Source organism: Typopeltis vanoorti, chromosome 11 (genome assembly GCF_054136105.1).
Source record: "Typopeltis vanoorti isolate ZY-2024b chromosome 11, IOZ_Tvanoo_1.0, whole genome shotgun sequence".
In the NCBI taxonomy this organism is placed as follows: Eukaryota; Metazoa; Arthropoda; class Arachnida; order Uropygi; family Thelyphonidae; genus Typopeltis; species Typopeltis vanoorti.
In genome coordinates, this window is record NC_143559.1 from 108,704,760 (window position 1) to 108,726,940 (window position 22,181).

Below are 22,181 nucleotides of genomic sequence, written 5' to 3' on the forward strand. Positions count from 1 at the left end.
GCAAAGGTGGAGCAAGCTACCAACACTCCTATCTCAGTATCTCCTATAATGCAAAACACATCTCCTTGCGGATATGTCTAATGTTATGCATTAAGGGAAGGGCCACTACCCAGACTAGTTTCGACCTTTATTGAGGTCTCTTCAGTGGGAGCCAGGCTGCTCCACCTTTGCAACGAGTTGCCCTGGTGTTGTACCACCTTACCCTAGTCCTGAAGATACTTTTAGGCGCAAACTTTGTTTGCTCACACTTGGATAAAGGATTAAACTAAATTTATTATACTCTAACCAAGTGAAAAATAAACTTTCAACTTCTAGTATAATAGTTTTATGGTTGAAACTTTAGTAAATAGAAGTGTATTTTTTTGTTTGAAAGCAATTAGTTTACTGTTATTAAAAAATATTGCAGTCTATTTATATATTTGTGTCTTGGTGTGAATTTTCAAAATTTCATTACTTTAAAGTATATTTGATCATTTTTTTAAATAAATTCAAGCAGTAAATTCTACAAGTCTAACAAAATGATATTCTGCATTATTTAGAGGTTTTCTTAATAAAATAAATGCATAAATAGACATTAAATATGCTTAAAATCTTCTGAAATGTTTATAGTGATGATTGTAAGTAATTATTTTATAGGAATTATCAGATGTGAAGATGATCTTCTTTGTCCAACTGGCGAATTGTGCCAAAATGGAGTTTGTAGAGGTAAGTTATTACATATCTTTTCTAATCATGCTCTCTCTCTCTCTACATGTACACACCACACACATGCACACTTATTTCTTAAGTAGAAATTATATTAGCCTTGCTAGCCTTAATATCACAAGTGGCTTGAGACTAAAATTCCATCATTGCACTTAGTCTGTTCTGCAGTGTGTACCAACCGCAGAACAGACTAAGTGCAATGATTCTCACATTCAGATGGTACTGTTGTAACATTACCCAAAGACAAGGCTGACTTACTGGCATCAATCACTCCTTTATCTCTTGTCATAATTACAAAGGCAAAGTGCCTTCCCACTTGACAAGGAATTTTTCACCCTAATCCCTATCTTTTTGTGAGAAAGAAATTTGTCATTAATAACTTGAATGCCAACAAGTTATCTGGTCTAAGTAGTGTCTTCCATATTACCAAAAATTTGTGCTCCAGAATTAAGACCTATTCTTTAGTGTTAACACTGACATTTATCCCACAGCATGAAAAAAAAATGAACTAAATACATATTCAGCCCATTTCGGGGGGGGGGGGGGGTAAAAAAGTTGACTAATAAATTATTATTATTCAGTTGCTCTTACTTGAACAGCTAACCTCTGGGTACCAGCTAATTCCTAACCACTAATATCAGTTCTTCTGCTTTTGATTCACAACTGATCTAGCCTTCACCATGTGAATCTATGCAAACCTTTCTATGGCTTGTGTCCAAAGGTGAGTGGGTTGCTCTTGACACGAGCATTTGACCAGATCTTGCACAGAGGTCTGATCAGCAAACTATCATTCAGTGGTCAGTCTGCTTCTCTTCTAAACAGGGTTGCCAGCTTCTTCCCTGGATACTCACTGCATATGAGTAGTGAGAAAATTTCATTGCTTTAGGTCAAAGAATTTAGACCTGATTAGGTCTAAATCAGATGGAAGCTTAGTAATAGACGTGATTGTTCTACCTCCGTGGCAAACCTTTTAGCAACTCCTATAGGTAAAGATGACCTTGCTACTGCTTCTGCCTGGTATCTCCAACTCTGGGCCTGGCTCCCACTGAAGAGACCTCAATAAAGGTCGAAACTAGTCTGGGTAGTGGCCAATCCCTTAATGCATAACAGTATACATATCCACAAGGAGATGTGTTTTGCATTATGGGAGATACTGGGATAGGAGTGTTGGTATCTTGCTCCACCTTTGCTATGAGTTGCCTGGTGTTATACTACTTACCCAGGTAAGATAGTACAACACTATATTCAGTCCTGAAGATATTTTCAGGTGCAAACTTTGTTTGCTCTCACTGGGATAAAGGATTAAACTAAATTTATCATGTTCTACCCTCCAGTCGGTGGCAGTGATCATGCTGTCCTGATATCGGAAGTAGCTAAGTATAAGGATATTCCATTTAGAAAAGGTTATATGCTGAACTTCAAAGCACAAAATTATGACCAGCTGAGGAGAATATTAGATTCAATAATCTTCCCATGGTTGCTAGATGGGAAGGATATTGGCAGTGGATAGGAAATATTAAAAAAAAAATACATTATGCCATATCAGAATGTGTTCCTAGAGTTTAAAGGATAAACAGAATGGGAGTGAAATGAATGTGCAATCTTATTAACCACCTTACCGGCCATTATGGATCAAATACACTTTGTATCCATCATATATTTCAATGTAATGTCAATGGTATTACAATTTTAATATGCACTTCGCATCCGTGTTTACTTGAACGTGTATATACGTTCTGGCCAGTAGCGTGGTTAAGCAAGGGATTCTTAAGAAAAAGAGGATATGGAACGAATACCATATGCATAAGAATAATATCAGCTATGAAAATCATGAGGTGCAAGCCAGAAGAGTTATTACAACTATTGTACAGAAAGCTGTGTGACTATGAAAAGAAACTGGCTCTTCAAGCTGAAGGATGAGAGAGTGTCCACGGAGGTTGAGAATGAATGCAGTCAAAAAAGGATTTTTCTCTCATAGAGGTGGTGTGTGACTGGAATTTGACTTCCTCGCAGTCTCTTGTAATAATAATAATAATAATTCCCATCTTATTCCTTATAAATTTATTCAGCTGGCTCCCAACCATACCAGCTTTGCTTATTCAGTTGTCTGTTTCCATATTTAGTTTGTCATCTTCACTAAAAACTGTGCCTAAACACCCAAAATCTTTTACTTGTTCCATAGGTTTTCCATTGAGAATGCAACTACAATTTTCTGTGTTTCTATCTGTTTTCATAGTTTGATCTTTTTATCTAATTTTCACATTAAATTTCTTCTAAGTGTTATTTAATTTAGTTAGAGAATCTTGGAGATTTGCACTAGACTTGATTAGAAATACAACATTATGTGCATAAAGCAAAGAGCAAATCTGTAATTGTAATATCAGGTTTAATGCAACTTTCTTTGATAATAGGATCCATAAAATTTTCTTCTTCATCCCATAGTCCACAAAGGACCATAGACTATATATTAGAAAATATTCCTCACAGAAATCTTCCACTCAGTCTTTGATTAACACTTTGCTTTCAACTCTGTAAGTGAAGGTGAAGCACCTGTCAATATATGATCTTGATAACCTCTATTTGGCTCAAACCCAGTTTTCCAAAACTGTGTATAACAATTTTTCTTTGATTCCTTTTATGGTGCTCTTTCATTCCATTTCTAAGATTTTTCAATATCCCCGAGAACATTTTGCCACCTTCTTGATATTTACCTTCTATATTTTTACCGAAGTCTTTCCTACTACTTTAGCTACTTTTAGATATAACAGTATTTCTACATTTTTCTCTGTATTCTTTTAGGACATCTGCTGATTCATTTACTAGGAGTGTTCAGTATACTTTCTTCTTTTCCAGGACCACTTCATTAACTTCTTGTGTCCACAATGGTGTTCTTATTTCTTCTATCTTTACAGACAATTTCACCACATACCTCTCTGGCTGAATCAATCAATGTTTTCTTCTAAGTTTAACACTAAGACTCCAAGGTTTGGTTTGTTTTCAAACTGTCACGTTTTCTTGAATAATGATTATATAATTGTGTCTACAGTTCTTTAAAAGCTGCTCAACTTTAATTTTTTTTAAAAACTTTCTTACACGTTTTACTCTTTTCAATATGATCTTCATTTTTATCCTACTTAAAACTCAGTGATGATCACTTATACTTTCACATTCTCTGTACAAACACACATACCAGCCACTGCATTAGAAACTTCACAGAAATTAGTGGTTTCTGTATAGTCATGTGACTGCCAGTACTGATCCTCTTCAATTCCTTGCAAATAGTTTAGTGAGGTATGAGTCAGGAATAGCCTTCATTAAATGCTTTGGTCAATTGCTGCACACAGGAAGTTCTGTTTGTCCATACAAGCCTTCTCAGGTGATGGCAATCTCGTACCTGATAGTTAAGACTATAGTTACACCTCTTAGACAAGTAATGTGGGTTATTTTTCCACAGATTAAACATCTGTGTCTCACTTTTTGAGAAACCAGTCAGCTCTGCTATTTTCAAAATCATGCTCCAGTCAGACTGGCACTCACAAGAAGTCCTTTATCGAACTTTGAAAGATCCTTTGTTTTCCCCATTGTGATCAACACTATTGATGATTACTAACCAGCAGCATTCTTAAATAGCCTAGAACACATGGTGAGGCATGTGACCAAGTATTTTACATATATGCTATGTAAGTGATGTTTACATGCTTCTGCATAAAGATTTCTAATTCAGTGGCTGTATATCCTGAACCAACATGAAGATATCACTATCAACAATAACATAGTTAATGAGACTTTTCTTATTTCTTGTGTATTCTCTCCATGTGGACTTGTGCACATCTTTATATTGGACTGTGGCATTAGTAATAACTAGTCAATATCCTGAGCAGATATCCAGAAGATACTTATTCTTCTGGATATCTGCTCTGGATATCAGTTTACTTTTCAGTAAAATCATCATCCCACAAAACATGTTTTACAATCATAGTGCATTCATTTTAACATGTTCAAGTGATAACTGTTTACTCTGAGGTTATCCATATAACGATATATCACTGAAAAGACAGACTGATTATTTTTGGTCTTGCATTTGCTGTTACTGAAATGTCAGTGCAATTCCATGACTTGCTGAAAAGTTTCAATTTTTGTAACAGGGACTCTCTCTCTCTCTCTCGCTCTCTCTCCCCCTTTTTGCTAGGACATAAAGTATTCTAGATGTCTTGACAAATAGGAAGAGTTGCCTCAGTCCTGAACTACTTCAGGTGCAAACTTTGTTTGCCTACACTTGGGTAAAGGATTAAACTAAATTTATTATAGTCTAACGAAGTGGAAAATAAACTTCCAACAGGAAGAGAGGACAGACTTTCACATCTGTGATACCATCTTGTTCACCACTTCTACACACCTTTTCAATGTTTCCTCATCTTTTCAGTGCTCAGATGACTAATATTCTTAGATCATATGGATGTTACATCCAGGCTTTTTTAAAGCAGCATAGTAATTTCTCCCTTCTATATCAATGTCTTTAATCAGCATTGTGGTAATTGTGTACTTTTTTAGCACTTTTAACTTGAGCTTCAATTGCTGTCTACCAATCCTCATTAATCATGTGCATTAAAACCTTATTAAAGCAGTATTCCATTTGTAATCCTGCAGTAATTCCAGGAATCTGCTCTTATGTGAATTAGCATCATCAGCAAACTATTAAATGTTCAATCCTTCCCCAAGATTATTAATATGCAAATTATTATTATTATTATTATTATTATGTAACACCTCCAGGGAGTCCAAAGACTCATTGAGGGAGGGCACCAACTCTAAAACTTTCTGTCATCAACCCAACTACTCATCTACACCAACACCATCTACCACCGCCACTAGTATTTTCACAGACAATCACAAATATCCATGCCCAATGAGGGATTCGAACCCGCAGCCTTTTGGCTGGAAAGTGGATATGCTTACCACTGCTAACCAACCAAGGATACATACAATAAAATTATTGTATGCTCTTGCATACAATAATTTTATTGTATGTATCCTTGGTTGGTTATATTTTTGTATGTAAATATTTTTTTCCCACTTTGAGGTCTTAAACAAGTGATGAATTTTATATCAAACAATCATGTCTAAGGTATTTCATATTTCCTTAGCCCTTTGAGCAATAAAGCAATATATATATGTGTGTGTGTGTGTGTGTGTGTGTGTGTGTGTGTCATCATGCTTCTATCCCTGAAACAGTATCAATGTATATATACTGTATGTTCAGATGTTAACTATAGTAAAGACATAAATTTAAGCAGGCTTTTGAATTTTTGCAGAGAGATGCTGCAATCTCTTAGCAACCTATCTCAATGTTTTTTACTCATTGCTCAAAGGGTTAATATATGCACTAATTTCTAATATAACCTGACCACTAAGTTAATATCCATATTTTGTAATATGATTGAGTGATATGAGATTTTTAATGTTATAAATTTAGTAATTCTTTTAAAAAAATTATAAACACATTGAAAACATCATCCTGCATATTTATTATTATTTTTACAGTACCATGCAATCTTGATCGTGAGTGTGGAAATAATGAACGTTGTGATGAAGGTCGCTGTGTGTGTAAGTTTTGGTTTCATTGTGCAACGAAATATACATTAACATAAATGTTTATTTTTGAAAGATTTTATTTAACAGATTTAGAAATATTTATACTAAATTCTATATTTATATGATTATTTATTTTTGTTTCTTTTAGCCATCTGTCATTCTAACAAAGAATGTCCAGAACATCAAACATGCAGTTTAGGAAAATGTATAACTGGTAAGTATAAGAGCAAAAAAAATTCCAAATGTGTGTATGTATGCATGTGTGTGCCATTTTCACTATTTTCTATGTTGGTCAATCCATAACATGCAAGAACTGTACTGGTAGAGGAAAACTGAATACAAAAAAAATTCCAAAGCTTTGAGAAATTGTTCATTCTCTGCCAAAAATAACAGTAAAACCTGCAGGCACTCAGGATATATAAATGCCAGTTTGAATAGTTCATGCTTGTACTCATTTATGCCAATTTATGCATATGAGAGTGTTTTGCACCCTGAGAATGTCTTAGTAACTAGAGATAGAGTATGTGCTTCTTTTACCTGTTATGTTTTTGTTGTGATAAGTTATTAAACCTTAAAAATAATAAGGATTCATTATAAAAGCCAATGATGAGAATACATCTGCAAAAACTGTCCACACTTCGTTCTGTGAACCTTCAGTCAACAGATGTCATCATCATCATCAAATTCCTGCCATGTACCCTCAAGAGGTGTACAGGATATATGATAGTACTACATGAAAAAAAATTACATCTTTACTTTCCTATCTATAATATTCCTCCAAATCAGTCTGTTACTTGTCAAGATTCCAACATTATCAGATCTCATATTTCTATCGTCTAAGGCACTTTGTACTGTATCAATCCACCTATATCTTGGTCTTCCTCTGGGTCGTTTTGCTGCCAACCTAGCAGAGAACACTTGCTTTGCTAATCTTTCTTCATCCATTCTGTTTAAGTGACCATACCACCTGAGATTAGCTCTGCTAACACATTCCTGGATGTTGACAATGTCAAGTTCTTTCCTAATATCCTCGTTTTTAATATGATATTGCCATTGATGCCATCTGTTCACACCTATAATCTTTCTCAGAACTCTCATATCTGCAGCCTCTAGTCTTTGGTCAAGTGTTTTACTTCTGACCCAGCTCTCAGATCCATAAGTTAAAACTGGTTTGAACACTGTCTTGTATATAGCTAATTTAGTGTTCCGACTAATTTCTCTCTTATTCCATATGAATTTATTCAATTGACTTCTTACCATACCAGCTTTGCTGATTCTGTTGTCTATTTCTATATTTAATTTACTATCTTCAGTAAAATTCGTGCCTAAGTAGCGGAAATGTTTCACTTGTTCCACAGGTTCTCCATTCACAACACAGTTGACATTTTCAATTATTCTGCCTATTTTCATTGTCTTTGTCTTTTTATTGCTGACCTTCATACCATATCTATTACAACAGCTATTCAATTTAGTCAGAGAATCTTGCAGACTTGTAGCGGATTTATTTAGAAGTATAACATCATCCGCATAAAGCAAAGAGCTGACATTAACATTGATATCATGTTTAATACCACTTTCCTTCATAATGTGATCCATATAGATAATGAATAACAGAGGGGATAATGTACATCCTTGTCTCACACGAGATTTAACATTAAACCATCTTCCTGTACTTCCTTCAATTCTAACTGCTGACTTACAACTCAAATAAAGACTAAGTATTGCTTGATATAATGCCCCATTGACACCATATAACTGTAGCGTATTGAATAGCTTCTCTCTTGGCACCTTGTCATATGCCTTTTCCAAATCGACAAAACTTAAATACAGATCTCTGTTATATTCCCATGCTATCTCGACTATTTGTCGTAAAGTGAAAATCTGATCCTGACAGCCTCTATTTGGCCTGAATCCAGCTTGTTCTTCACCAAGCTTTTCTTCCACAATTCTTCTCAACCGTTTCTCAAGTATACTTGCATAGATCTTGCCAGGAACACCCAGTAGGGAAATACCTCTGTAATTCTCACATTCAGTTTTATTTCCCTTTTTATATATGGGTACTATGAGAGCTCTACTCCAATCATCGGGAATTCGTCCCTCTGTCCAGGCTTTCTGAACTATGCAGTGCAGCCACTGTAAGACTCTTATATAACCATACTTCAGCATTTCTGGTCGAATATCATCTACTCCTGCTGCCTTTCCACATTTCAAGCCTTTGATGGCTTTTTCTACTTCAAGTATGGATATGTATTCCTGACTGCATGCCTGGTCAGTGTTTTTTACCACTGTGCTGTCATCACTGCTTGTTTCATTTAGCAGTTTTTCAAAGTAATTACTCCATACTTCAAGGATATCCTTTTCTCCCATTTTCATGTCACCTTTATCATCTCTAACTCCTTTTACAGCACTCTTTCCTCCATTCCTAAGCTTCTTCAACAACCTCCAGAATATTTTGCCACCTTCTTGATATTTATTTTCTATATTCTTGCCAAATTCCTCCCATGACTTTTGTTTAGCTAGTTTTACACACTGTTTAGCATTCTTGCATTTGTCTCTGTATTCTCTAAGGGCACAAGCTGACTTATTTGACAGGAACTTTTGATATGCTTTCTTCTTTTCCTTCACTGCCTCTTTAACTTCCTGTGTCCACCAGAATCTCACCACATGCCTCTCTGGCAGAATCAATCAATGTTTTCTTCAGAGTTTGCCACTAAATCTCCAAGGTTTGATTCCTGTTCTCAAACTCTTTCATTTTTTCTTCAATAATCTTTGTGTATTTTAGTCTACAGTTCACATCTGAGAGCTGCTCAACTTTTATTCGCTTTAAAACTTTCTTACATGTTATTCTTTTCAATATGAAATTCAATTTTAACCTGCTCAAGACTAAATAGTGATCACTTCCAATTTCAAATCCTCTGTACACTCCCTGGTGTCCTGCACCAGGGAGAAACACATCACTATCAACAATAACATAGTCAATGAGACTTTTCTTATTCCTTGCCTCTTCTCTCCATGTGAATTTGTGCACATTTTTATGTTGGAGCATGGTGTTAGTAATAACCAGTCCATGTCCTGAGCAGAAATCCAACAGATATTTGCCATTATTATTAGCTTTGCTCTTTTCTCCAAATTTTCCCAAAATGTTATTGTTGGTCCCAACAAGGACCAACTTTTCATTTTTCATTGTGTCAGTTCATTTTTCTAAACCCTCAAAAAATTCCTCCACTTCTACCTTAGTTGAACCTTCTGTGGGACCATAGGCACAAATATGTCTCATTGTCCAGTTTCCCATTCTCATATTTGCCCACATTACTCTACTTGAGACTGACTGCCATTCAAGAAGATTAGCCTTGTATTTTGTGTTGAATAATATGGCTACTCCCTCTTTTCCTTGATTGTCATTGCCTGAATATAACATTTTGTATTTATTGCTCAGAAAGATCTCACCAGTTTTTGTCTTTTTTGTTTCAGTCACCCCTATTATATCGATCTGGTACTTATCTAATTCCTCAGCTAGCTCCATTTCTTTGCCATTCAGGCTTCTTAAGTTGATAGTACCAATCTTTGACTCTGGTGATGTTGAGTTAGGGTTTGTTTTCAGATTTGTTCTAGTAGCTGACTTTTTGCTGTTCACCCTGGTTCTCTGGCGAAAACACGGGAGCCTTGTTTAACCGGGCGATGCCTCAGCCAGCATGAAATTTTGTCATGTCATACCATCATTTTTTATTTTGGTTTAACCAATAAGAATACAATTTGGTCGGCTAAATCCCAAATTGCCAGCCCATTCTCGTTCGTTCGGTATCCAAGTAGATACCCAACAGGGTGCACCACGAGAAGGTGAGGATTGGACATTAGGTCAGAAGCCCTGGTCGATTCTCCGCATTCCTTTAAAGGCTATGTGGAGGTCTCCTCTCAGTTATACAACTTTGACCCTTAAGCACCCCGTCAACAGATGTGTGTGTGTGTAGTTATTCCAGATGTATTCTGATCAGGATCTTTTATGAAGAATCCCTATTACTTTGAAAGTTTAATGGCTTATCACAACAATAGAATAAGTAGAGGTGATATGATTGAGACTTTTAAACTGTTGAGAGGTGGTTACAGGGTTGACACTGGGGAGTTCTTTCACTTGGTTGAACAGTGGGAAGGAGTGAAGACAAGAGGCCATCCCTAGAAGTTATGAAAGGGAAACTGTTTGCAAGAGGGTGAGGAGTGGTCTCTTTGTATGGAGGGTGGTTGAACCATGGAATGCATTGTCTTATGGAGCGGTGAGAGCAAGAATGGTAAATGAGTTTAAGGAGTGGTATGATAAACTTTGTGTTTCTCAGGGTGGGGGACCTCCTCTTGATGAGTCTTGATAGACTTTGTGTTTCTTAGGAAGGACCTCCCACAATGAGTCTTTTGACTCTATGGAGGCCTGAATAATAATAATAATAATAACATAACAAGCAAAAAAGCAAATATTCCACATCTAGTTACCGAGACATTCTCAAGGTAGGAAACATGATCAGAGGCATAAATTAGTACAAACATGAAATAGCATCTAAATATCTCAAGTGTCCTCTGGTTTTATTGTTGTTTTTTGCATAGAATGACAATTTCTCAAACCTTAAACTTTTTTTTTGCATTCAACTATCCACTTCCAGTATATGTTTGCCTGTTATTGACACACCAGCAGCTTAAAAAAGAAAACAACACCAAAACAACATATTTATGAATCAAATACAGAAAAGGATAGTAGAAGAACATTATGCTGTGAAAGGTCATCAGCCAGTCAGCCCAGGTATGACAGTGAATGAGATGGGATGGATAGAATGGATTTTGAATGATATGTTCACAGAAATGTGTGAAGAGAAAGGAATGCAGTTTGTTAATGTGTGGAATGAGTTTGAAGAATGAATTGAATTGTCTAAGAGTGATGGACTGCATTTTAATGGTTTTGGTGTGGGTCATTTGGAGAGACTGTTGCTGGAAGAGAGAAGAATGAGTATCGAGAATGAATCTAAGCAAGAAAGAAGCAATGTGAAAGAACAAGAGAGTAAAGAAGTAGAGATTTAAGTGGTGTTTATGAATGGAGAAGTGGATAGGATGAGTGTCGAAAATGAGAACAAGTGTGCAAGACAAATAGGGAAACAGGAGACTCCGGGTGGACAGAGGAATACAGTGTAAGAAAGTTGATACTCAAAGAGGAAGTAGATGTGTGTACAAAGAAGAAGAGAATGGGATGGTTTGGAATGTAGGGAAAACAATTGGATATAAAGAAGGTTTTGGAATGGGTAAGGAGAAAAAGAAATGGCTCAAGGAAGGTTTGGAGAAGTCACATCTAATAAGTGGTATATCAGTGAAACTTGTTATAGATACTGGAATGAGCTGTTATGTTTGTATATGAATGCTAGAAATATTAGAAATAAGGGAAATGAAAAGGTTGTATTGATTGAGTTCATTCATCCAAAAATTGTTGGTATAATTGAGACATGGTTGAATCAGGATGACATCCTGACAGGAACAGAAATGAAAGTGTATGATGACTTTTTGTGAAGATAGAAAGGGTAAAAAGGAAGGGAGGAAGTGTAATTGATGATAAATAAGAGTTATGTCCATACAAGACATACAAGATAGAGATGCGAGGAATGGAATAGTGGCAGTGGGTTTGAGGCAGTATGGTATGAGATAGAGGTGAATAAATGAAATACTCAGATGTTGATACAGACCTGGTAATGTGGGGGGTAATGACCATGAAATGTATAAGCAAATAGGAAAAGGTGATCATTGTTGATGATTTTAATTATGGCAATATAGATTGAGATAACAAAATAGCAACTGGAAGTAAAGAAAAGTAATTTCTCAAAATTTTTAGGAATAACTACCTCTGACAGAATGGAACAGTAGGCACGTAGGGATTAAGGGTCTTGGATTTGATCATCTCATCCAATTCCTGAGATTGGACACTTCATTATAAATGAGGTGTCACAGCTCTCTCTAGTTGGTGAGAGTGACCATGACATGATTACTTGAGTAGTTGCTAGCCATGTCAGGACTTCTTTGAGGAAAGAGTATATGTGGAACTACAAAGTTGGTGATTATGAGAAGTTCAGGAGTCAGCTTGCATGTGTAGCATGGAATCAGTAGTTGGGCAGAAAGTAGATCAATGCTGCTTAGTTGATATTTAAGAATTATTTAGGAGACGCAATGTCTAAATGTATTCCAAGGTTTAGAAGGTTAAAAAGTAAGGTAGACGTGAAATAGACGAAAGAAGAGATTAATCATGCAACAGAGGAAAAAGGCATAATGGAGACAAAATAAGAGGAGTGGTAATAATCAATTCAATGAGGATTACAAAGAACAGGCAAGGAGAGTGATTCAGTTGGTAAGGATAGCAAAAGTGAAGTATGAGCAGCAGCTAGCTAATGAAGCTAGAAAAAAATCCGAAGGTGTTATTTTGATGTGTAGCCAGCAAAAAAAAAAAAAAAAGAAGAATTATGGAAGGATGACATTGATTGGAGAAAATGGTATAAGAACAACTGCTGTAGAGGACATAGTTGAGATATTTAAAGAGCAGTTCATAAAGGTGTCACATTCTTGTGAATGTGACATTATGGATAGTTTGAGAGCAGTGGATGATGTGGATGAGAAACTGACTATGAGTGAGCAAGAGGTATATGTAGAATTGAGTAAATTAGATGTTACTAATGCTATGGGCCTTGATGATATATCACCATGTACTATGAAGAAATGTGCCAGGAAGGTTACATCTGTCTTGGCATATTTGTTTCATGTGAGTCTTAGATTCGGTCAAGTTCCAAAGGAGTGGAAGGAAGGTAAGATTGTACCACTTCATTAGGCAGGTGGCAGAACTCACTCATCAAATTATAGGCCAATCTGGGTGTCGGTTGTTTTGGAGAGGTTAGTTAGAACCAAGTTCCAGAATTGGGTTTACAACAGTGGTATTATCGTTGATGGATAGCATGGATTTGTTAAAGGGAAGTTGTGTTTTAGTAATCTAATTGCTTATTACAATAAGGTAACAGCTGCATTGTAAAAGGGAAATGGATATACACAGTGGTATACCAGATTTTTCAAAGACTTTTGACAGTTACCACATGATAAGTTGATAGTCAAACTAGAGCAGTTGTGGGTTGGGTATTAGATAGTGCAATGGATCAGAGATTGGCTGTCTGATAGGTATCAGCAAGTTGTGTATGGGAAAGCAATATCCTAGAAGAGGAAAGTCACTAGTTGTGTGCCTCAGGAGTCTGTTTTAGGGCTGCTGCTGTTTAACCTGTATATTAATGATATATGGGGAAGTTTGAATGGGGATATTCAGTTGTTTGCAGATGATGCAAAGTTGGGACAAATTATGAGGAGTAGAGCAGATGTTCTAGCCTTACAAGAAGACTTGAATAGACTGAGTGAATCAGCATGTGAGCGGGGATTACAGTTCAATGTTGCAAAGTGTAAGGTTTTAAAATTTTGAAAACAAAGATGGGACGTAGAATTTACTACTGGTGGAGGTATTACTATTATTATTATTATTATTACTATTATTACGGGCAACTCCAGGGAGTCATTGGACTCATCGAGGGAGGCCCCAAATCATATTCATCACAACTATTTGACATTCATACAGTATCTATCATACCTTGCCTTAAACTCATTCACTGTCACAGCATCCACCACAGACTCAGGGAGCGCATTCCACTCATTCACTACTCTAAAAGTAAAGAACCCAGCTCTAACACCTTTACTAACCACACTTTTGCCCAGTTTCCATGGATGTCCCCTAGTCCTCCCAAAACCAGCCCTGTTCTCAAAAATATTTTCTGAATTAATTTTATAGAAACCCTTCAGTAATTTGAATGTCTCAATCATATCTCCCCTCCTCCGCCTATCAACCAATTTTTGCAACCCACAAATCCTCAACCTGTTCTCATACGGTTCATTCCACAGACCTGCTATCATCTTGGTCACTCGCCTCTGGATCCTCTCCACCTCCTCCCCATCAAGAAGAAACCTAGGTGACCAAATCTGAGCACAGTAGTCTAGATGGGGTCTTATCAAGGCTCGATACAGAGGAACAATAACCTGCTTGTCTCTGCTTGTCATCGTATTCTTCAGCAACCAAGTGATTTGATGAGCTGTTTTGGTCACTTTTGCAATGTGTCCCCTAAATTTCAATTCCTTATCTACCAACACTCCTAAATCTCGTGCCTCATCAATTTCCTGGAGCACGGTTCCACCAATGCAGTAAACTGCCGCCAATCTTTTCACCCCAAAATGCATAACCTTACATTTTGCCACATTAAACTGACATCCATTCTCCTTAGCCCAGACCTCCAATCTATCCAAATCATCCTGCAAAATTTTGACGTCATCTGCATTCACTATTGCCCTACCCAACTTCGCATCATCCGCAAACAAATGAACTGTTCCTCTCAGATCATTTCCTATATCATTTATGAACAAATTAAACAGCAGTGGTCCAAGAACAGATCCTTGTGGCACACCACTAGTCACAGGCCGTCTTGTGGACTCTACTCCCGAGTAAACCACTCAGAGAGTGGTTTACTCGGGAGTAGAGTAGAGATATATTGTTAGAGGTGAAGGAAATAAGAGATCTTGGGGTGATGGTGAATAAGGATCTAAAATTTAGAAAACACATTACCAAAATTGTGAGAACAACAGATTCTGGCAATGATGCAGAGTACACTGACTTGTAGAAGTAAGGAGATTCTGGTTTCATTGTATAAAGCCTTGATTAGGTCATATATGGACTACTGTGAACAGATTTGTCACCTGGTTTTCAAAAAATGAAGAGATATTAGAAAGGATCCAGAGGTGATTTAATAAGGTAGTTTCTGGTGTCTGGAATGTTGAGTATGAAGATGAGAAGATGCAATTTGCAGCATCTAGTGGATAGGAGGGGAAAGGGTAATATGATAGAGATGTACAAGTTGATGAGGGTTGTTATTGGATTAATGTTGAAGAGGTTTTTCATAAAAGGGTGGGAGATGAGGGAGAACAAGAGGTCATCCCTGGAAGCCATATAAGGAGAGTGTGAGAAACAGGTTTTTTTACATAGATAGTTGTGAATGATTAGAATGCATTGCCTGAGAGTGTGTGGTCTGCAGAGAATTTGAATATATTTAACGTATATGATGAGCTGTGTGTATGAGAATGGGATCTCCCACAATGAATCTTTGACTTCACGGGAATTTGGGGATAATAATAATGATAATAAATCTTTCATGTCTAAAGTGACATCTTTAGACATGAAAGATTTATTCTGGGAATCACCATATACTGTACATAACATCCCTAATTCAAATGAATTTTGCTGCAAAAAAACTGCCAAAGATTTGAGAGACTCATTTTCCTCAAAAAACGACAACAGCCTTTGCAATCACTTTGTGATTACTGTAATCTTGAGAATTCTGTAGTGACTAAGGACAAAATAGTGAATAAAGGATTTCCTTCTTTTAGCTGATGTATTGTGATAAGTAAGCCATTAAACTTCCAGTGTAATATGTATAACCAACACCAAGTGCTACTGTTTATCTAATGTAATAGTGGTGCATGAGAATGAGGTTGAAGAGGAGTTGCATAACCTGGATAAGATTTTAGCAATAAGGACAGATGGAATATCTGCACATATGCTAAAGGTATGTTCAGCTGAATTGGCCAGACTTTTGACATATTTGTATAACTTGAGTCCCAGCTCAGGAAAGATATCACAGGTATGGAAGGAATGGATAATAGTTCCATTGTATAAGGGTGGTGTAAAAACTGCTGTGTCTAACTACCGACCTGTCAGTATTTCTAGTGTGTGTTGGTGATGATTTTAGAAAAGTTCATAAGAACTTGCATACAGAAATGGGTATACAGACAAGCTATACTTTGCAAGGAACAGCATTGGTTTCAGCAGAGGTCATGTTCGAGAACTTTGTTCATATTTTATAATAAAGGGAATGAATACACTATGATAATGTTAGACTTTGCTAAGTCATTTGATAGGATACCACATGAAAGGAGGCTGTTGCATGTGGATGATGACAGACAGATATCAAACAGTGGTATGTGGTGGGTGTGAATCTGCCAGATTATCAATTAATGATATTAGGAAAGGTCTAACAGGAGATCTGCAATTGTTTGCTGATGACGCAAAGATAGGTGGAGCAATCAGGGATGTTATTGATATCCATGTACTTACAGAATGATTTGAATAGACTGAAAATTTAGACAAATGAAAATGGCTATCAATTTAATGTTAGTGAGTATAAAAGTTGTGTACTTTGGCATGATGAGATTTCCAATGGCATATTATATTAGCAGAGTTATGCTACAAGAAACTGTTATTAGCAGGGTTATGCTGCCAGAATATAATGGTAGATAGGAATTTGAAGTTCAAAGGTCACATAGCAAAAATTGCAAATATGACTCAGATAATAATTGCGACATTACAGCAACCTTTGACATGTAAGGATAACTAAGTTATTTTGCTTCTTTACATGTCCTTGATGAGACTGCAATTTGTCTGCTGTGTGCAGGTTTGGTCTCCTGGGTTCCAAGGAGAAAAAGAATCCATGGAAAGGGTGCATTGAAGACTTACAAAGATTATATCAGGATTATGGACTTCAGATTATGAGGACAGATTGCGAGGACTACAGACTCTGGTTAACAGGAGAAAGAGGGGATGATAAGATAAATGTATCTACAAACTTCTGAATGGTGATATAGGATATTATCTGATGAGTTTTTCCTTATATGGAAGCTGAGAAGAGAACATAAGGACATAAAAGTAACATTACTTAAATTAAGGGGATATTAAATCCCACATAGTTTTAAAACCGAATAAGAAACTCAAAGATTGGAATCAGAGAGTTTCTTGCCGAATATAGTAAACTATAAAGTATCGGCGAACACTAGCGTTAGCCAATGCAAGTGATCCTAGTACGTAGTACAATACTGGGCAGCTCGTTGCAAAGGTGGAGGAAGAAGTTCAGATCGCTATTCTTAGGTATTTTCCATAATGTAAAAACACATTTCCTAGGAAATGTATGCTGTTATTACATTATGGAGGGTGGTCACTACCCAGACCGGTTTCAGCCTTTTTTGAGGCTTCATCAGTGAGTAGCTAGACCTAATACCAAAGTGTATAGCGAAAATAACTTATGTACTTTGCGAACGAGTTTCCCAAACAGGTGCAACCATTAAGTTACTTAAGTATAAAGAGCTAATAAGCTTCATTTCGGCAATGAAAACATTACTTAAATTAAGGGGATATTAAATCCCACATTGTTTTAAAACCGAATAAGAAACTCAAAGATTGGAATCAGAGAGTTTCATGCCGTGGGGCATGAAACTTTGTGGAACATGTGTGGGGAACACACTGTTCCCCACACATGAAACTTTCATGTGTGGGGAACAGTGTGCAGAGAAGAATGTTAGAGGAGTGCTTGCCTGAAAGAATAATAGAGAGTGTGACTATGGCAATGAAGTGAAGTGAAAATGAGCATGAAGTGATAGTGATGGTTCGTACAAATGCCTTGAGAGGCAGTGTGAAATGGGCAAGATATTTGAGATCAGTGATTGTGTGTGTGTGTGTGTGTGTTGCAGTGTGAGAAGTGAGATAATGAGTATATTGCTCCAATATGATAATATGGAATTGAAGAGATGTGTAGTAATAATGATTGACATGATAGTGTTGAAAGATTTCATAATGTATCCCATTATGAAAGAAAGTTGCATTAAACCTAATATTTTAATTTCAGATATCAAACTATAGCTCTTTACTTTATGCAAATTATGTTGTTTCTAAATATATCTAGTGCAAGACTTCTTCTTCTTCCTGTGCCTTATCTCATCTATTTGGGTCGGCCTTTTATCCTGTCACAAAACCTAACATTGGGGGGGGGGGGTATTCATGTCTGTTGATGAAAAACCCTAGTTTCCAGGAGAAAAAACCCTCCACCTCCATATGAAACTAACTAACTCACCTTTAGTCGAAATAGACCAGATAAAGGTTCCTCACATTATGGAAGGGAATCGAGCCCAGGTCTTTCTGATCAAATCTATACCAATTGAGCTATGAAGGCTCTATATAGTGCAAGTCTCCAAGATTCTTTAACTAAATTGGATAACAGCTGTAAGAAATTTAACTTGAAAATTAGCAATAAAAAGACCAAACTATGAAAATAGGTAGGAACATAGAATTGTTGCATTATTCTCAATTGAAAACTTATAGAACAAGTAAAATATTTTTGGTATTTTTGCACAGCTTTTAGTGAAGATAGCAAATTAAATATGGAAACAAACAACTGAATAAGCAAAGCTGGTATGGTTGGGAGGCAGTTGAATAAATTTATATGGAATAAGAGAGAAATTAGGCAGACCACCAAATTAGCAGTATACAAGACAGTGTTTGAATCAGTTTTAAGTTATAGATGAGAGTTAGGTTAGAAATAAAGCAATTGATCAAAGATTTGAGTCCATAGATATGAGAGTTCTAAGAAAAATAAAGGGCTTGAACAGATGGTTTGGAATCGTATTAAAAATGAAGACATTGGGAAGGAACTTGACATAGCTGGCATTCAAGAATGTGTGAGCAAGGTTAATATAGGGTGGTATGGACATTAAATAGAATGATAGAAGAAAGGTTACAAAAACATGTGTAATGTGTCTTTTTCCTGAAAGACCCATTACACATGTTTACACAAAAAGACCCAGAGGAAGACCAAAGTCTAGGTGGTTTGATTCAGTCAGAAGTGCCTTAGAAGAAGAAATCTTAGATACAACAATATTGCAGTGCTGACAAGTAATAGACTAATTTGGAGGGAAATTATTGATAGAAGATTAATAATAATGTAGTACTGTCATAGTAGCTGAGTGCCCCTTGAGGGTACATATCAGAAAATTGTTGTTGATATGATGATGAATATCGATAATACACTGATGTTTTTCTATACATATATTAGGAGTATCAGTAAGCAAGGGAATAAATATATATATATTTTTAAATAACACATGTAAGAGAAAACTAAATGGAATTTCATCATCATCAGTGATCCTAACAGGCACTTAAGCGCCCGCGACCTTCCAACTATTCTTGGACTTCGCAACTGCAACTTGAGGATAAGGTGGTTAGTAGCCCTATGTCTCCAAATAGAATTTATTACTTCTATATATTTCATTCAGTATATCATGAGCTTCATTCAGGGAGTAGGCAGAACAACATTTAAATTCTGAATATGAGTCATACAGAATGTATATAATATCAAAGCGAGTTATCTGGTCTCATTCAAAGGTAGCAGTTATCCCTCCTGGAAACTGGTTTGTCATCCTGCAAAAATGTCATCCTGTCATCCTGTACAGTTCAGATTATAGCCTCAGCTATAATCTGAATTGTACCATAACATAATAATTTGAAGATAATATAATTAGTAAAAATGGATTGTTACTTATTCTAGTTTATCTTATTTAAGCCAAGATCAAATGTTTTCCTTTTAATTTAGTTGATCGCTGTACTCGTGATGATCAGTGTCAAGAAACCCAAGTATGCCGAATTAGTGAACGTGGATATAATGATTGTGAAGGTGAGTTTATTTGGAACATTTATTTATGTTTACTAATCCACAGTTTTTAGCTAAAGAGGCAGTTTTAGGAGATATCCTAAATTATTCCGATAAAGGGTTATCGGAAAAAATCAACAGAATCCTACAACATTATAACCTCAATGCCACCTTTAAACCACCCACTAAACTTAAAACCATATTCAACTCCTCTAAGGATCCTCTCCTCCCATTAGCACATCCTGGAGTCTATTGCATCCGCTGCACCTGTAACTTGCCGTACATCGGTGAAACAGGACGGACAATCCCTATACACCAGAAAGAACACATTAGACACATTAAATATAACCATTATGGTGAAGCAGGCCTCTCAGATCATGCACTCAACACCTTACACCAAATCAAGTGGAAAAGCACCTGCTCTTTACACTGCACAAAAACCTAGTACGAAAGGAAATTTAAGGAAGCCTGTGAAATCCTGATAAACCACCCAAATATCAACAACAAAGATGGCATGAAAATTCCAAGGATCTGGATGGCACACATCCAGGCTACATAAATCATAGAGTCCTGATTTATAAGATCCATAAATCAGGACTCTAGCCCATCTTTAGCTAGTATTAGAAACTATTTATTATTACATTGCATACCAACTGGCTGGAATGTACATGATGTTAATATATGTATATAGATAGATACTTGTTGTGCCCAATGTATTTCTACAACTAACAGATAATACTAATAATAGGACTCTAGCGTTGATGTATAATTTTTTTTTTTTTTCACCAGAGGTCAGGCCAACAATTGTTGAAGCAGTTGGTCAGCATCTTTAACAAACCAGTCTGATTGTAGTGCAGCTTGTTTTCTGTGTATAGTTGTATGCTCCAGAAGATCACCTTGACATAAAGGTCGAAACGTCGAATGTAGATTTTAGTTATATTAAACTAAAGTTTTTATTCAAACACGGTAGTTGTCTCCATAATTTTTAAAAATGCATTCGGATGTAAGCTTAAAAGAAAGGATTTAGGAGATATCAGTTTCATAAAAGCTGATGATGAAGATGATGATAATAAAATACTGGGGAAAAGCAAAATGAAGACTACTTTAAAATTTAGAATAAAGACTACTTTAAAAGCATATCAAAAATGTAATCCTGGATTAACAAAACAAACCAAAAAAAAAAACACACAAATCACCTCCAAGTTGAAATCCATTAATTTTTTCATATCAGAGACCTGAAGTAGCTAGAAAAAATTAATGTTTGGTTTCTAGTACATGTTGCCTAAATTATCCCATCCCATAAATTGTCATTAAAAATTCTAATTTTTTTTCTTATAATTATTATTCAGAGTATATTTAGGTGTCAGATGGTTTTCTTTGCCTGATATCACACTGCCTTATTTATTCAATGAAAATTCCATTTTTGATTTTCACATCAGGATTTTCAACTTATCTAATTCTAACTCATTCTTGGTATACTTTCATGAATGGAATTGTCATTAAAAATAAATAACTGAAATTAATATATATATAAATATCACACACACATCACAAAAATTTTATATATATATATATATATATATATATATTTTTTTTTTTAAATAGATTTAATGACTTAAAAAACCGAGATAACTTATAAAGATTTTAATGAGAATAATACAACCAGTTTCAGCTTATAACAGCTTTCATCAGGTATTCATAAAGGAAGAGAATAGTAATAAACATTGAAGTATCTAAAAAACTGGAAATTACAGGGAAAAATTGCCACACATAATTGATACATAAAAAACATTGTATTTTTTCAAGTTGTTCTAACAGGTGTGCCATTGTTTATTGCAAGTTGTCGTGACGTTCTATTTTCATGTTATGTTCTAAATCCGCCATCTTGGTCCAAGTCACTCTTATCAATATAACAACTAATTGCAAATTGATCACCGATCCAAAAGTAGGGAAATTTATAATTATACTGCGCCACCCTATTTTTTAGATTAGTCTATATAAAATAGTAGGATCAATTCTTAATTAAGTTAGCAGTCTCCTCATTTATTTAGGCCGAATTATTTACTATTCCACTTGGGGTTCCTGCAAGATTCGAATATTTATGAACGGTGCAATAAAAAGGATTTCAGGCAAACACTATATTTAGATTAACAAAATAAAACATTTAATATATAATATATAACAAGTACAAGAATTCTGCTTTAAAATGAAACAATACAATCAACTTAATACATCTTGCTAAGTCACTCATGGCAATTCAATGTTCTAAACAATCACATACAATTCACACATACGCTTCAAAATCACAAGCCTTCTTAA

General features: G+C 35.8%; 1 protein-coding gene across 1 annotated transcript in view; it reads left to right on the forward strand.

The window, feature by feature from the left end:
• The window catches only part of LOC150101923 (uncharacterized), a 1,001,066-nt gene that overhangs the window by 562,716 nt on the left and 416,169 nt on the right, over positions 1-22,181 (forward strand). Inside the window, exons 78-81 of the mRNA XM_090399931.1 lie at positions 637-705; positions 6,247-6,309; positions 6,446-6,511; positions 19,776-19,886. Of these exons, the coding sequence (XP_090256057.1) occupies positions 637-705; positions 6,247-6,309; positions 6,446-6,511; positions 19,776-19,886 (309 nt within the window). The remainder of the gene's footprint in view (positions 1-636; positions 706-6,246; positions 6,310-6,445; positions 6,512-19,775; positions 19,887-22,181) is intronic.